Source organism: Manis pentadactyla, chromosome 2 (genome assembly GCF_030020395.1).
Source record: "Manis pentadactyla isolate mManPen7 chromosome 2, mManPen7.hap1, whole genome shotgun sequence".
Taxonomy (NCBI): Eukaryota; Metazoa; Chordata; class Mammalia; order Pholidota; family Manidae; genus Manis; species Manis pentadactyla.
The window spans coordinates 67923259-67941362 of record NC_080020.1 but is presented as its reverse complement, the minus strand read 5'-3'; the positions used below and the strand labels follow the sequence as shown (position 1 = coordinate 67941362).

The 18104-nt window shown below is 34.2% G+C and overlaps 1 protein-coding gene across 6 annotated transcripts in view; it reads right to left on the bottom strand.

Annotated features, from left to right (window-relative positions):
* FAM172A (family with sequence similarity 172 member A) overlaps positions 1-18104 on the bottom strand; it is a 466743-nt gene that overhangs the window by 37605 nt on the left and 411034 nt on the right. The window contains exon 11 of one of the 6 annotated variants that reach the window (XM_057493429.1): positions 12101-12234. The exons of the other annotated variants lie outside the window; for them this stretch is intronic. Within the exon in view, the coding sequence (XP_057349412.1) occupies positions 12128-12234 (107 nt within the window). The 3' untranslated portion in view covers positions 12101-12127. Of the gene's footprint in view, positions 1-12100; positions 12235-18104 lie in introns of those variants that run through there. 6 annotated transcript variants of the gene reach the window in all.

The window sequence follows — 18104 nt, the reverse complement described above, 5'->3', positions numbered from 1 at the left end:
CATTGCAGCTTGTGATGAGAACTTAAGTTGATGTATGTAAAGTGCAAGTATAGTGCCTGACACATGGTCCTGCTTGAAAAACGAGAGCAACCATTGTTATTTGACTATTTTGGTGCAACTTGTCTGAAGTGGATGCTTCTGGTTGGATAGAAAAATAAGACATTCACTCCCATTCTAGCCCATTCTCACACTTACACAATATTAATTTCCAAGTGAAAGATTCTGATTAGACCTGCTCGTAAGAAGCCTGTTTACCTGTATTGAACCCAGCACTTAGATTTCACCGAGGAAACTGTTGGCCATTGGAGCATCTTGGCACTACTGGGTCCACAGAAAAATACATTTTGTTTTTATACAGCATTTGATAACTTATGTTTTATCTTCACATCTATTATCAACTTCTGTTCTTATAATGTTCTTATAACAAAGTTGGTAAGGCAGAAACTGTTATCTCTAAATAACAGAAATGGAAACAGGCCCAGAGAGGTTAAATTATGAATTGCCCAAAGTCATGGAATTGGCAGTGTCTGTACTCAATTTCCTTTTTTTGACTTTAGTGTCAGTATATTGAGTACTTGCATGAACAAGTGACACTCGGATGGGGGCCTTGATCTAGCATTTTAAAATAACTTAGTTCAGTTCAATAAACATTTATCGAGTTGCTGCTGTATGCAAGGCACTGTGCTAGTTGTGAGGATACAAAAATGAGTGAGATATTTTTGTCTGTTCTTGAAAAGCTTATGATGTTGTATTCAGAACATCAGAAAGGAGAAAGGAAAAAAGAAAACTGACGATTCTGAGTAGTATTCTACAGTAATGACCTTGAAATGTTTAATAGTATCTAGTGAAGGAGGCCACCGTTAGCAAGTGTATGGTGGCCACAAGCCAACGCTTTGTGTAAACATGGAAACCTAAGCACTCTCTCTATAGTGAAGCCTGGAGTCCTTTCAGTGTTCATGTGCAGTCACTGATATCCCACACAGTAATGGAGAAAGCTGTGGTAGCATTCATTATGGTATCAACGACTGTTCAGCTTGAAATTCCTTCCCTTCTCTGTGTCTATATTTCCTTTCTCAACAGATCATAGAAATTTACTTTCTACTTTGGCAGGCCTAGTTGTGGGAATATCTCATAAAAATGTATTTTTCCTCTCTTTGATATCATTGCATTTCTATTGTATTGTCCTTGTTCCTTTTAGATGCTCATGTTTTCCCCAATTTATTGCTTATCTTGACTACTTACGGAATTGTTAATGCCTGCTGGTTCGTAGCATAACTCGAACATACTCTCAGTAAAAACATCCTCCATTGAAAAAAAAGCTCAAATCCTTCCCTCCTTGATAACTGCAAAACTTTCATAATCATCGCTTTGCTGTTTAGCAACTTTCCTTTCTAAAATCATTGAATGGTTTTCTGACTGAATGTCAGATGCATTTTTATGTTCTTATCCCTGAATCTAGCCATAGCTGCAGATTCACAATCCTACCATCTCTCTGACTACCTTTCATGTCTGCTTCCTCTTGAAAATACATATTTGTAGCTGTAGTGTAGTGGAAAGCATACCGGACTTGGAGACGTAACCTCTGGGTGACACATCTAGTTCTAACGCTTTCTAGATTTATGATTCTGTGCACACCACTTTGCTGAGACTCAGTTTCTTCATGTATAAAATGGAGATAATAATAGTACCTGTTTTAGATCATTATTCTTCAGGACTCTATGAGATGATGTATGTGAAAGTATTTTATATATTCTAAAGCACCATCAAAATGGAAATATTAATTGCCAGTTTCAAATATGTAGAATTTTTGTGTTCTTTACTTTTTAGATATATTTCAAGAGCTTGTTTTTTAGTTAATATTTGCATATAAATGACTACATATATATATATAAAGTAGAAACTGGCTTGAAATCATTTATTTGTTTGTTTATTTACTAGCTTGTTTTTTGGCTTATATGCTAATTGTCCTCTGTGCTAAAATGTAAGCTCCTTCAAGGCAGGAACTTTGCTATGTCTGCTGCTGTACCCCATCCAGTGCTGAGAACAGTGCCTCGCACATATCAGGCAGGCAATAAACGTCTAATGACTGACTGACTGATTGGTAGTCTTCTGAAATAGTGGGAACTCAGTAAATGCTCAATTGAATTAAAAATGAAATACAGACATTTTTCTGAGATAAGTACTTAACTTCAAATGTTATCTTTTCCAGAGAAAAGAATATATGCTATTATGAAAATATAAAAAAAAAATCCAAATACTCCTTAAATGCTTTTCAAAAAATACAGATGCTAAGTTCCAAATATCAAAAATGATAAGATAATGAAAGTTTTGCTTCTAATCTGCTGATAAGCCTGTTACTCTCAGTTACACAATCATTTGAGTAAAATTATCATAAAAATATGATTGTTAAAAGCTTCTGGAAATACAAGAAATATAATTTTAACTGTGTATTTGGTTAAAAATGGAATTCAATGCTGCTTTATAGCTTTTGTATTAATAGGACTCTCACTAAAAAGAGCTATTTTTATTCCACAGAAATAACTTTTAGGAGTCATGTATATTTACATTTATTTTGGAAAAGTATAGTAAAAAGAAGAATAAGACACTTCATCATTTTAAAATATATTTTCACATTTAAATAGGTTTTAAAAGAAATAAACATAAAAAGAACATTCCAGACATTTTTCTTTTTGGTCTCCCCCACCACTCCTCCAAAAAAGGAAAAACCACACCACCCATAACACTACATGGCAGATGTTTTGAAATTTGTTTAGGGATACAGCTTTAGGCTCTGCATAATCACTTATATGGTCAAAAAAACCCCATTACTTTGGGGGAAACCTGGCATTTCAGTAAGGCTTACTGAACTTACCAGGATTATACATTTGGTTAGTTAAAGCTTCTGAAGATCAGGGACCATCCATGTATTTTTTGTTTTTTTTAATGCTGTCTTCACCCCCTGCCAGGGGTTCATTGCCTACTACTTGCATACATCATGCCTCAGAAAGTGAGAATTGCTGATATAGAAGATAAGCTCCTATAAAAAAGCTCCTTTCATATGATCAGAGAGAAGACTGAGAATTGGATATAGGAGTAAGTTAACACTCTCTAATATCTGCAGATCTGAGATAAGATAAATGGAATATCAATACCATAGAAACAAAACTGTGACCTCTCTCAGACCACAGCTAACAGCACAACTCCAAACAAATCTGCAAACTTTTTCAATTTGTTGGGAGTCTGCTGCTTTTCTTTGGAAGTCTGCTAGAAGTAGGAAAACTGGGATATAGTTACTCTGGCAAGATCAATGCACTGGGTTACTAACCATCTATGAAGGAAGCTGGATATTAAGTTCCCTTGGGATTCTTGCCTTTCTTCTAGATGTGTCACATTTGATCTTTCATGTCATGTTTTATGCTTTATGATTGCCAGCAATCAACAGAAAATATATCATACAAATGCGTACGATGATTACTTCTCAATATAGACAGGTTAAAAATAATCTGGTACCTTGTAGACTAAGTACAATTCTGTCCTGAAGAATACAGGTTGTGGGCTAACCTGTGAAGAGCTCAGTTCATTTTAGTCTAAATACTTCCTAGGTGCCTTTATATATGCTACATACCGATGGGCTGTGAACATATAAAGAAAAACAAGACATAGGATTCATCCTTGAGATTACAGCACTACTGCCCTCTTGCAAGGGCCCCAAGACATACCTGCCTTATTCCAAATTGTTCTTTATGGTATATGGTATCAAAATGAAATTTCAATATTATATGAGAAGCTGTATTTAGTACATAAATTCTGCCTGTAGTGAAGATGACATTGCATTACAAACTTTCTAATAATTGACAGACTATTTCTATTATAATGTACCTTCTGCAAAGTAAGTTAATATAGAGACCTTTTGCTAAAAACAATAGTAATCATATTTGCTACATAATGTGAACTGTTTCATTTAAAACCTTACCTCTTATCTTTTTTGTAAGTTTTAGTTAATAAGTGACTATTATCTATATTGGTAAGTTTGAGGATCTGTATAACTTTTTCTCTGTGAAGGATGAACAGTCTTCTATCTGATTTTAAACTAGGTTTCTTCATGTTTCTAATGGAGTACCAACTTTACTACTGCAGCTTGTCTAGTATCTCTCTTAGTAACACAAAATATGGACTTAAGACTCTCATCAGAGGTGTTAGTCTTAAATTCGCTAACATTCAACTCCTGCAAAAAATGTGTTTGAGACAATGATACTTAAGAGGTACATTTAAGGAACATTTAAAATTTCCATTTTCTAGATTTTCCACCTTTGGTTACAGTACAGTTATAGTAAAAATTACTGTGGTTTCCTATATGAATTTCATCATTGAATAATGAATTGACATTTTATTATTGGTTTTTATTATATTGTATTGTATTTTTTTCCTTCTTTTCCTTACTTACAGGCTTTTATTGATCATCAATAAAAAAGTTAATATCAGATACAGAAATTAAGAAAATAATCCCATTTATAATTGTATCAAAAAAGAATAAAATACTTAGCAATAAATTTAACCAAGGAGGCAAAAGACATATACACTGAGAACTTTAAGACATTGATGAAAGAAATTGAAGACAGAAATAAATGGAAAGATGCTCCATGCTCATGGACAGGAAGAATATTGTTAAAATGTCCATACTACTCAAAGCAATCTACAGATTTAATGCAATCCCTGTCGATATTCCCATGACATTTTTCACAGGAATAGAATAAACAATCCTAAATTTGTATGGAAAAAAGACTGAATACCAAAGCAATATTGAGAAAGAAGAACAAAGCTGGAGGTCTCACACTTGCTGATTTCAAACTATGTTATAAACCTATAGTAATCAAACATTATGGTATTGAGATAGTAACAGAAACATACAGAAACATAGATCCGTAGAACAGAATATAAAGCCTAGCACTAAAACCCATATATGGTCAAAATTTTTTGGCAAAGGAGCCAAGAATACAAAAGGGGGAAAGGACAGTCTCTTCAACAAATGATATTAAAACTGAACAGCCACAAGCAAAAGCATGAAACTGGATCCCTATCTTATACCATACAAAAAAAATCAACTCAAAGGCAAAGATAACAAAAGCAAATATAAACAAGTGGGTTTACATCAAACTAAAGAACTTCTGTGCAGCAAAAGAAACCCTGAATAAAATGAAAAGGCAACCAATGGAACAGAAGAAAATACCTGCAAATCAGATACCTAATAATAAGGGGTTAATATCCAAAATATATAAAGAACTCACACAACTCAGCAAAACAAACAAATAAAAAAACAATCTAAATAAAGAATGGGCAGGGGAATTGAGTAGACATTTTTCTAAAGAAAACATACAAATGACCAGAAGGTACATGGAAAGATGTTCAACCTCACTAATTATCAGGGAAATGCAAATCAAAACCATAATGAGATATCACTTCACACCTGTCAGAGTGGCTGTCATCAAGAAAGATGAGATAATCAGGAGCAGAGGAAAGGGAACCCTTGTCCACTGTTGGTGGGAATGTAAATTGGTGCAGCCACTATAGAAAAAGTGTGGAAGGTCTTCAAGAAACTAAAAATAGAATACCAAATGATCCAGCGATCCCAATTCTGGGTACATATCCAAAGGAAATGAAAACAGGATACCAAAGAGATACCACACTCCTATGATCAGTGCAGTATATTTCACAAGAGACAACATAAGATATGGAAATAACAAAAGTGTCCATCAATAATGAACAGATAAAGAAATGTAATATATATACTATTGATGACAACATGGACGGACCCTGGGGGTATTATGCTAAGTTGAATAAGCTACACAGACAAAGACAAATACTGCCTGTTATCAGTTATACGTGAAATCTAAAAAAAGTCAAACTCATGGGAAGAGAGAAAAGAAAAGCGGTTGCCAGGAGGTAAAGGAGTGGGGGAAATAGGGAGAGGTTGGAGGAGAGGTACAAACTTTCAGCTGTAAGATGAATCAGGACTGAGAATCTTCATGTGTAACATGGACTATAGTTGATAACACTGTGTGACTGTAATTTGCTAAGAGTAAAACTTAAATATTCTCACACACACAAAAAAGGAATATTTAAGGTGATGTGTATGTTAATTAACTAGATGGAAGGAATCTTTTTACTATATATATGTTTATCAAGTCATCATGATGTACACTTTAAATATCTTACAATTTTACTTGTCAATTATACCTCAATAAGATTGAAAAAAAATATTTAAAAAATCAACAGTATGAGGAATGCTGTTTCTTATATAATATTTTCATGGAAGAGAAGGCCCATTGTGTTAGTGTTTCTTGGATAAGAATCAATGTGATTTCATTTCACTTTAATTTCAACCAACATTTTCTGGGAGCTGGGGGACACACTTGTTAACAAAACAGACATGGTCAATGACATCAAGAAGCTTACAATCAAATGGGGGAAGGAGATACTATTTATTTTCACAAATAATTGCTTGTTTTCAAATAAATAATATGTGATGATTTCTTTCATATTTATTACAGAAAATATCAATTCAGAAGAATGTATATGCTTTTGCTTTTCAAGCAAGGATGATATTACCAGAAATTATTTCCTCTTTTGCTTTGACTGTGAGAATCTAGGGAGAAATTTTATGTTAAATTAATGTAATTATCATATCATAGGATGGACAATTATCTTTATCTCTAAACAGTTTCTGATCTTATAAAAATCTTTAACTACTATGTGTCATATGTATGTCTTATTTTCTGCAGCCTGTCCAAGAAAATAAAGAGGAACAGAGTTTGGGGAGGAGACTAAGCTATACACCATAAGTAACATCTTGTAGTTTTATTTCATAGTTACATTTGAAAACCAGAATTGTTCTCTATCTCCATTGTTGTATCAACACAGTATAAAACTATTTTAGAAGTTCCAGCTTGGCATTGTCTCTAAAACCTGCTATGCTACAAATATATGGGGATATTAATCATCTTTAGCCCTAAGACAGAAGCAGGGAGTGATTAAAATTTCATGGAAGTACCACAGAACGTATTATCTTAAAAAATCAGTATTTCAAAATCTTTTGAAACTCTGCGGTACTTTAATGGTACTTCTAATAGTGCCTAACACTTGGAAAGATTCCCCAGTTTGGCTCCTATAAAGTGGTTTTTGACAGCAAATGTGCAGGAACCAGAATCTATACTGAAACTTGAATCTGAGCCACTTAGATATCATAATGTTGCCCGATGTGAAGTGGTTTCCATTGGCAATACCATAGTATCTTCTCACTGAAGCATGGAACTGAGTTTGGGGGATATTTAGCTACCAAAAGAAGCAGACATTTTCTAAGTCTTGATCCAACAGAAAAAATCTCAAAAAGACTTTCTGGCATTCATTCTGTGGAAAATGAAGACATGCAGAAGCCAAATAAAGTTAACGGCTCTAACGAGAGGCTAGACATCGTGGTGCTCTGGAGTCTTCACCATCACTGCCACGGTCATTGATGCTGATAAACATTTATTAAGCTCTCACCATGTGCACAGCATAATGACAATCTTTAATTATAATAGTCTTGAAGGTCATGGTCTTTGTGTTATACATCCTTGTAATCCCTTGTGTCTGGCCCAGGGTTTCTGCAGATAGCAGATATTCAGTAAATATGTATGGGGTTGTATGCAAGTCTGCAGGAGGCTTACCGTCTAAATGGGAGATAGGATAGAGTTGACTTCCTGGCCAGCAGAGGTTTTTATCTTAACCCCTTCCTACTATTTCTATCTAGTAGTGACTAGCACATAACAGGTATCTAAAAATAGCTGGTTAATCAGTAATGTGCAAATAAGTTTATAGAAAATATCTATTGAGCACTCACTATGCTTTAGATGCATTACTACATTGAATCATCACAGCATGGAAGTATTGTCATTGTCCCCATTTTAGAGATGACAGCTGAAGTTTACAGGGTTTAGTAACTTGCTTAGTTACCCAGATAGCAACCTATAGAGTCAAGATTGGAACCTAGGCATCATGACTGCAGTTTACATTCTTCCCTATCATATTGTACACAGAAAAAAGACAACCACCATTGTAAGGCAGTATATGTTAAAAGCCAGCTGAATGGCAGAGATAATCAGTCTTCTAACTTTAGAATAAGAAGTGATTACTAGGGTCCTATTCAAAACAGGTAGTGTCATACAACTGAAATGGAGATACAATCCTGATAGAAGATTACCCAAGATACCTGGGTGGTTGGTTATTTTTAAAGACTCAGCTAAGAGTGAGCCTCTATTGCTTGTAGATGAAAAGGCTTAATTAAAACACATTCTCTCTCAGATAAAAGTGAACTAAACAAGGAGACACTGTATTGAGTTCAGCTACCAGGGTAAATAAATTGTTATATATAAAAACAAATCTGTTACCTTTAAATGTCTTTAACATAATTATAGCATACCTATCTCAACACAGATGCATATGATATGTTCTTACCAAAATTGCACAACTGTTGACACTTATACTCAAGTGTTATATTTGTATGCTGTATACTATACATATATACATAAAATATATTTATACACAGCTAACTAAATATCCTTAGTAAGACATCAATTATACAAATGCAAACAAAATCATATGATTTTCCACAATTCTCTGTGCATGCCAGAAGCACTGAGATGGTCCCTGATATAATTATTGTCTCTTCTCCCATAGCTTCTGACTGTATCATAGGATGGGATTAAGCAAGTCTGCTCTTGATAATTTTATCTTTTGAGTTTTGCCCACAGTCTCTTATCCTGTCAACCAATCTCAGTTTTCCTCAACTGTACTTTCTCCAGTCCTTCTCCTGGTTGAAACCAAACTAAAAACAACTGTAGTCAATTAAGTGATAAAACAATTAAGATATCCTTGCCACTACAATTTGCAATCACAATATAGGTAGGTCATGGGGATGGTAGCACAGCACAGAGAATACAGTTAATGACTCTACATCTTATTACATTGATAGGCAGTGCCTGCAATGGAGGGGGTGAGGACTTGATAATATGGGTGAATGTTGAACCACGGTGATGTATATTTGAAAACATCATAAGATTGTATATCAGTGATACTTTAATAAGGAAAAGTGATATCTGTGCCAGTTTGTGCAGGCTAAAAATATGAACTTCTCTATAAAGTTACTATTTGGGACTAAGGGTGAGGAAGCTGAGCTGGCATTTGCCTTCCCCTGCAAGACATTTTCTGCTGGTTTTTCCTTTTCTACTTGTGCTAAATTCAATGAATTACTTCAGCCTATAAGGAGATGAGAAAGAAAATTTGGAGAAAATGAGAAAAGAAGCGATATTAACTGGTCAGGAGAAAGGGATAAGTAGTGTTGAATATATGCCCATCTCCATCCTGTGCCTTGTAAAGGAGGCTGTGGGACAGACTTCTCCAGCAACAAAGAATACTTTTGGAAAGAAATGAAGGTAGTGTTTTATTAGATTAACTACATTACTTAAAACTTATTTAAATTTACTATAATGAGAGGAAAGCTTACCGAACAGGTCATGAATCAATAGTGTTCTGGTAAACATCAATTTAGTAAGATATTCTAAATATATATTCTCTTGGCTTCTAAAATACTTTAAACAGTATGGATCATAATGTGACTATATATGTATCTACACATATGAGTTATACAAGTAAATAAAAGTTGCAAAAAATGGAGTTATCAGTTTTGCTCTTCTGATAATGTATTATAAAACCTTAACAATAAAGTAGACTGAAGGCAGTATATCATTTTGGAATTTATTAATTCATTTCTTATTGTCATGTGTATATATAAGACTTTACCTTACTAATTCAGATTTAGTTATATACTTTGAGTTGATATGATGCGGTAAAAAAGCACTAAACCTTTGTTTACTTCTTTTAATACTGAAGATAATAATGAGTGCATAGCAAGTAATTTCATACTTGAACAAAAAGAAAATGAGTCACAGATTTCCTATTTTTGTATTTTATATAACTATCTAATTTCTGCATAGAGCCTAGAAGTTGCTATCCATATTCCAAACAGCATTTTATATCTACCTTGATTATTACACTATATCACTAAGATATTACCCATGGTTCACAACAAGTATGAACAACCAAGTTTGAAGAAATGAAAATATAAGGTGGAAGAATGAGAAGGAGATAGAGACATTGATGGCAGAAACTGAAGATACCAGTTCTAACTTCAATAAAACACCAATCTTTATTAGAATGTGAGCTGACAGAAAAAGAGTGGACAGGTACATGGTGTCCTATTACTGTAAAAGCATCTTCCCTGTTAACAGTTTATTGTACACAGAAAATTGCAAGTAAATAATGATAAGACATCATAGTATGTCTGATAAACTGTGACAATTGTAACATTGCCATTGTAACCACTGGAGAAACCTGCACGTACTGAGCCCTGACCCACGGAGCCTTTTATCTGCATGTGTACTCTCCACAGGCCAAGCAAATAAAGGCCAAATGATAATTTACACATGAATCAACTTTCTTTGCAGTATAGGCACCAGAGACATTTCTTTTCTCTGTTACTGAGAGAAAGGCATCCTGGTCTAAGCTTGTCTCACCAGAAATCATACAAGTGAAACACTGATTTGCAGGAAAATGGCAGATCAGCAAAGGGAAGCTGTTCTGAATGCATGATAAAAATGGCAGCCACAAAGGACTAGATGAATATTTAGTTTGAAAACAGGCCTGACAGTAACAATGAGACTTTATTCTATTCAAAACAGGTAGTGTTATACAATCTGAAATGGAGATACAATCCCGATAGAAGATTACACAAGATATCTAGATGGGTATCTTCAAAGACTTCGGCCTTCATTTGAGTAAATGTGGACTCATGGATGCTTTGCATCTAGAGCTCATTCAGGGTACATATAGTTATTTCACATGAATGACATATGGAGGGTATATTGCTCACTTTGATAATGAGAAATAAATCAGGATGACTAGAAAAAGGCTTGTTCATGAAAAACTGGGTACACGTTTTATACCATGGAACTTGCAAAGGGGAAAAAACCGTATACAGTGTATTTATCTTCAACCTGGACCTCTTGGTGCTTCAGTCAACTTTTACAAATTCACTAAGCTTTCAAAATATTGCTACCGCCTTTCTTATAGAAATACAATAATAAACAATACTCCACCTGGCTCATTCAACAAAGGATTAAGATTTATTATAAAACTGTATCAATAGGTCATTCCAAAAACGATTGTGTAATCATTGAACAACTGACAGGTACTAACTAAATCAACAAAATTCACTTTTATTCCCTTATTACCACTTCTACAGCTTTATATTTGCCACATTCCATCTGCCCCGTGGAATATCCACCTTCCTACCCAACAGGTGTATCTCTTAGTTTCTTTAAATTTGGCTCAAAAGTCACTGTTCAGGAACCTTTACTTCAAAGTTCCAGTTTTGGTGTAGTACTGCAATATGGAAGAGTATTAGTAAATGATGTTAACTATGTACATGGACTCTCATGTATAATGACTGGCCAAAATCTTAAAAAATAAATTTTATTCATGAATTGTAAATATAAGAAATGTGGCATAATTTGTGGTTCATAAAGGGAAATGTTGAATTTTTATTTCTTTTAGAGTCCAGGAATGAATCTGTAAACTCCATACCATAATCCATACTATGAAACTGCCAAAAATAGTAAGAGTTATGGGATTAAGTCATATCAGTTCGTGGTGATGAGCTGCATACATCAAAAATTCTGGCAGTGAACAGGTTTCTTTGATATTACTTAGTTACTCTCTCTCCCCTTTATAGTATGACCTTTTTTGACTTAAAAATTTTTTTTATTTTGGTATCATTAATGTACAATTACATGAGCAACATTATGTTCACTAGACTTCCCCCATTATCAAGTCCCCACCACAAACCCCATTACAGTCACTGTCCATCAGTGTAGTAAGATGCTATAGAATCAGTATTTGTCTTCTCTGTGTTGTACAGCCTTCCCTGTGCACCCCCACTACATTATGTTTGCTAATCATAATGCCATTTTTTCCCCCTATCCCTCCCTTCCAGCCCACCCTCCCCAGTCTCTTTCCCTTTGGTAACAGTCCATTCTTAGGTTCTGTGATTCTGCTGCTGTTTTGTTCCTTCAGTTTTTCCTTTGTTCCCTATGCTCCACAGATGAGTGAAAAACAGCATGGGAGGAAGAAACTGGGACCCTTCTAAAATACCAAAATTAGACAAAGAAGAAAATGCAAATCTGAATCCATTTAATTTAATGAATTTAAGGTGTTATTTCATGTTTTTTTTTGAGTTTTAGTAACGGGGGGACAGCATGAGTATATACATCTAGGGATATTTCCAATTCACTTCACTATGAATTTTGTTCTTCTTCATCATTACATTCGGTAAGACTAGCCTCTTATCAAAATCTTCTCTTTTTGTCTTATCATTCATCCTGTTCCCTCCTTATTGATCATCGGACCATGAAAGAGACAATGGAAAGCTTACTAGTGTCAATATATAATGCAGACATTGCACCTACTCAATCTACTAGGTCTGTTGATCTGCCATGTGGGAAACTAGACTGGCCTATAATTTGATGTTCACAAAAGCAAGCTGATAATTACACAGATATTTGTGATCCTCAAATGTTTCAATAATGATTCCGTATAACATTGATACTTTCAGAAGTATCTAAATTTACTTGACTGGACTATGATTTTTTAAAGTCATCCTAATTTGCATCTTTGAAGTAAAATACCAAATTTGTCCCTTCCCAAGTCTGTTTTTCCTTATTACTGCTGATTTTCCCACCACATGAAAAATGGAAATTAAGCCCAGTCTGTCAAAGCAGATAACCTTGCTCCTTCAAATTGTGGACACATGAACAAAATATCAACAACAAAACAAAAGTTACCTTTTCAAAAAGTGATAAAACTCAACAATTGAAGGGTACGGTTTTCAGACAACTGTACCATAACACTAAAATGGTAAAAATACTCTCATGGAAGTGGAAGAACTAGTTAATATCTGGAAAGATCTCTTCTGAATACCTGACTGAGAAATGGTATGAGAGACTTTTTTTTCAAGTTTCATTGACTGGAGAAAACCTATTTTTGCAAAGGGTTACTTAGCCACTAAGAAAAAAAGTATACAAGAGATTTCCTAAATTTGTAAGGCAACATTAAGCTGTGGATTCTTTATAAAATATTGTAAGAATTATTTAATAGAAAAATCAAGGAAAAGAGAACTTGCTTTTCAAGTTATGTATTTGCTGTTAAGTTGAGGCTATTGAAAATTGTTCCCCACTATAGCAGCAAACAGCTGATCTGCATACTGACATGCATCCTGCACTGGTCAGAAGGGGTTAAGTCTGAGGGTGTATATAGCCCATGTTAATCAATGGTGAGTTTTATACCCTGGTCACAGACACTGTTGTTAGATCCTTACATTCTAGTCAAATAACTTCTAGTTCATGTTAGAAGTCTCATGTGCTGGTAAAAAAGAACTTCTGAAGTCATGCATTTGCTATTTTTCTTTCTTAAATCTTTCTCTGATCTCTAGACTATTTCCTTAAATAATGCTTAAAGATAAAAAGAGCATGCATAGTTAAATGCTAAAATTTTACTTTTACTTGAAATATCCTTTCAAAGCTATTTCTCTTGCAGATTTTCTCATCTCAGTAAATGATACCACTCAGATGTTTAAGCCCCAAATCTAGGAATCATCCTTCCTATCCCCTCACTTACTATATCTAAATGATTAAGACACGTCAGACACTTCTTCCTATCTCCATTTCTACCGTCTCAAGCCACCATAATCTCCTGCCTAGGCTACCGCAAATAGCTTCCTAAGTGGTCAGCTGCTTGTACTCTTGCTGCCCCACCAATCCATTGTCTCTCTAGATACTCTCACTCTCCAACTTGAGAATCTCAAATAAAAACTCAGACTACAGGTCTACGAATCTCTGAACAATCTAACCCTTCCCTTTGTCTTCCAGCTCTGTGGACTCCAGGAGCAGTTGCCTTCTTTCTGTTTCCTTGGTCTGTGTACAGTAAATCTGTGGACCTTCAAGGCTGAAGTGACCTTTTTCTGAGGGTAAAGGAAATATACTTAGCATAACTCAGGGCCACATACCATGTCTGTTAGTTCCATTTAGATATGCCGTCAATGTCATAAAGTCTAGGAAAAAACCATTATTTCAATTCCCACAAAATGAATATTCACACAGGAACAATTTAAAGCACAATTTCATTCTTTACTTGCTTTATTTAGTTACATATAATGAGTTGATTATAAATACACTATGTCTCATACATTTCTAAATATGAAAAATGGTGAGTTTAGAAAGGGACAGACTTTCTCAAGGACAATAGTCAGTCTTTTGTTTACATATAAAAACACAATGATGATTGTATACATTACAATGTTGAAAAGTTCTTCATTACTTTCATTTACAATTCTCTATTTTAAATAATTGTACTGAATTTTTTTTCTTACTTGGGGTTTTATAAATATGCTTTATAAGACGAAAGTGATTTTTTCTTTGGCTCCTTACAGGAGCATCCGGAATGCCACTGTTTCGGGACTTTGATTGTGATTTACAAAGTGCTGACGCTGATTATACACTTGAAAATGATGAATTGTTTTCCTCATTAATATGGGAAGCATTATAAACCCTTAAAACAAAATATTTTCCATAGATTTTATCAGACAGGACTTTGGTAGTTTCAAACCCCCCAGAAACTAGAAGAAGCCAAAACAGTAAGAAAATACAGACTGTTGTTATTACTGCTATATCAATTTCTACCAGGCAATAATTGTCAATAGTGATTTTACTATTAGTTTTTTAATCAACTAAAAGTATAAAGATTCATACTTGAGAAACAGAAAACCCTGCATTAAGTTTTTTGTTATGTGAAGTAAAGAATAAAGATAAAAATTCAAATGTAAAAAAGCAATTTTGGGTGATAAAGTGAACTGAAGTAGAATTACAATATTTGAGAATTTGTTCTAAATAGCAAATAGCGAGAGCTGAGGAATCATCTCCCTAAAACCTTTATGTATAATTCAAACCACCCCCAATATTTGATTAATAAAAAGTGGGATTTGCAACTCTAATCAGAAACTGAAAATACCATCATAATTTATATATTCTTAAGAAATAAAGCAAAATTTGGTTTATGGAAATATTTTTGGATACGTAGTAGCTGTTTCTTTCCAGAATTTTTGAGGTGACACCACAATTTTTCAAACAGCTCTTATACTTCATAAGAGACTTAAAGCTCAGGAAAAATATCATTTTAACATACTGATTCTTTTTTTTAATTTTTAGACTGGTTGGCTGGTAGGTGAAATAAATGATCATTGAAACTTAATAAATGGGAGAAAAGAAAATAGCTAGCTAGGAAAAGCATCTAGGTAGAAGATAGTATGAAGAAAAATAGAAGGGTTAGGATATACTAAAGCTTATTCATTTCAGTGGAAGTATGAAGGCACAGTAGTAAACACTGACTAAGGAGGCAGGAACTTTGAGGAAGAGTTGAGTGAGTCTTGCTCAAGATCACTTAATTTAATTATTCCCTTCCATAGGTGGGTCTAAGTCCTGCTGAGAATTATCTCCAAATCTTAAGGAAGTATTTTGTTATGTCATTATCAGTTACTGGTCTTCTAAACAGCACAATACATTTCCATATGAAAAATCGAACAGTTCCAACTCTCTTCCTAGATCTTGCTTGGGAATGACAATGTTCAATATTTTTTAAATGACAGAACTTGGAAAAACATGAAATAAAGGTTTCACCACAATTTGGCAGTAATTTTGGAAAAAAGTGACAGAAATGTTGCTGTATGCATCACTGGTATCCTAGTGCATAAAAAGCATTTCTTAAGACAATGAGGAAAAGAAGAAAAAATTAGGGTGATGGGTAAGGAATACTTTATAAAATAACCAAAAGCTTTAATCCAGAATTAAACTGTGCTTAAATTTGAAGAAAAGAGAATTTTAAAATCTCCTTATTTACAGTTAAACCATTTTCAAGTATGATTTAGGCATTCACTATTATTCATCTTTAAATTTAAATTTAGAAGGCCATAGAAAAAATCACAATCTGATTTGACTCTATTAATCATATTACCAGAAGCTTAATGTTCAACTATAGAAGTTATCCTCAGTCTCTTTCACTTCTACTTGGTCTGTCATTTCAGCCAGTGCAGAAACCAAATCAAACGAAACCAAAATCCATTTGGCTCACTAATATCAATCTACATGAAACATAGCTGTCTCTGGATACTGAAATGTAACACTTTTTAACTATCACTTAATAAAGGAAAGGTCTTCAAAATTAAAAGAATATCTTTCCTTTTCTTCTAGTTGCATTAGGTTTCCCTACTTTAAATATGGATTTTATATATGGCCAGTAGAACCCATATTACAGTGTGAGGGAGTTTTAAATAAAATAATTTAAAATGGAATGTTTTTAAGCAGCACTGCTCTCTGACACTGATAGTTTTGTTTTGGAATATAGAATATAAATCCATTTCCTCAAGATATTTTGTGTTCAGCATAAAATATTTAAAATGTCTCATTTCCAAGAGATCTGGTGGGAGTTCATGACAGATGTGTCACTTCTTTCTTTCTTTTTAAACAGCATTATTTTGTCTAATTAGCACGGATGATTTACCCACGGCAGTATGAACTTACTGAGAGGAAAGCAAAGTAGACCACCTTCTTTGGAGAAAAGAATTGAGATAAGGTGGAAAAAAAGCAGTTACTATTTTTTTAAAGCTATTTTGCGGCAAATGCCCACAAACAGCCCACAGAGAGTTCATTTATTTATGCATCACCATGTGATCAATCCCATTGCTTTTGGTCTCAGAGAAAGCCTTGGTACAAAGCATTCTCCAGGTGTTAGTTGAGGTTTGTCATTATTTCCTATTTATACACTCTGTCTAGTAAAAGAAGACAAATTACTGTAAATGGGGGTAAATGTGACTAAATGAGTCCTCTGAAGATAAGAGGGCACATGGACAAGGGTCAGTAACATGAGCGACCTCTCTTTGCCAGACCATATTTTTATTTGTTGGGCTTGAAAAAAAACTACAAAGCAAGGATAATGTCTACTACATATCCAAAAAAAATAGATCCTTTTTATCCTAATAAGCATTTTAATCCTTTTGTAGTATTTTAATAACATATGGGTAGTGCCGAAAGACTCTCAGAATACGCTAAGAGCAATACTGGAGAACTTATTCATCCTCAGAAACCTAACAGGAAACACTAAAGAAATGTACTTATAATTAGGCTAGAATTAAAGCCTAGAATGAAAATTAGTGGATACCAAGTCATCTGAATCAAATGAAAAGTTTAAATTTGAAAGTTTCGATTAATACATCTGTACTCTTTCTTTCACCTGATTGTAGCCCCATATGGCAAGGTCAGCCCTGCAGTGAGCAAACAGCTCAGTCGCCTCCAGTGTAGCTGTTATCTTCCTCAACAAGGGGGGACATTTGGCCCAGCCTAAAGCTGGGGCATGAACCCTGGCTAAGCTTAAGACATTTATCTGACAGCATCAGCTGACACTCCACAAACACATTTGCTCTCCATGACCTTAGAGCATTCGTGATTAATCAAAAATGTATCTTGGATCTTGAGAACAAGCTACAACCAGCACACACAAAAAAGAATATGCTCTCGATCTCGCTTATCGACTCAAGAGGTATACTGAATTTAGAAATAGCAAATAGAATAAAATGATCAATATGTTCTCACTTGTCCATGGAACAGCAAAACTTTATCCCTCAAGCAAAAGACATTGATCATGTAAATATTTCAGATCTGCTTTCAAACTAAATGCAAAATGTATGTGGCTTATTGGGGGGAGGAGAGGGAGTCCTACCAAAGAGGAGTTTTTGCTTTAAGAAAAAAAAAAAAGAAAATCTATAGCCTGAAGATATAAAATGTATGTTTGTAGTGCGTTGTACTTTTAAAAACCTATGTGTTCCACTTAAAACCTTTTTTGGTAAAACGTTGCCAAATATTTAAATAAAACATTATAAAAAAGACCTTAAAACTTAATGAAGGGACATT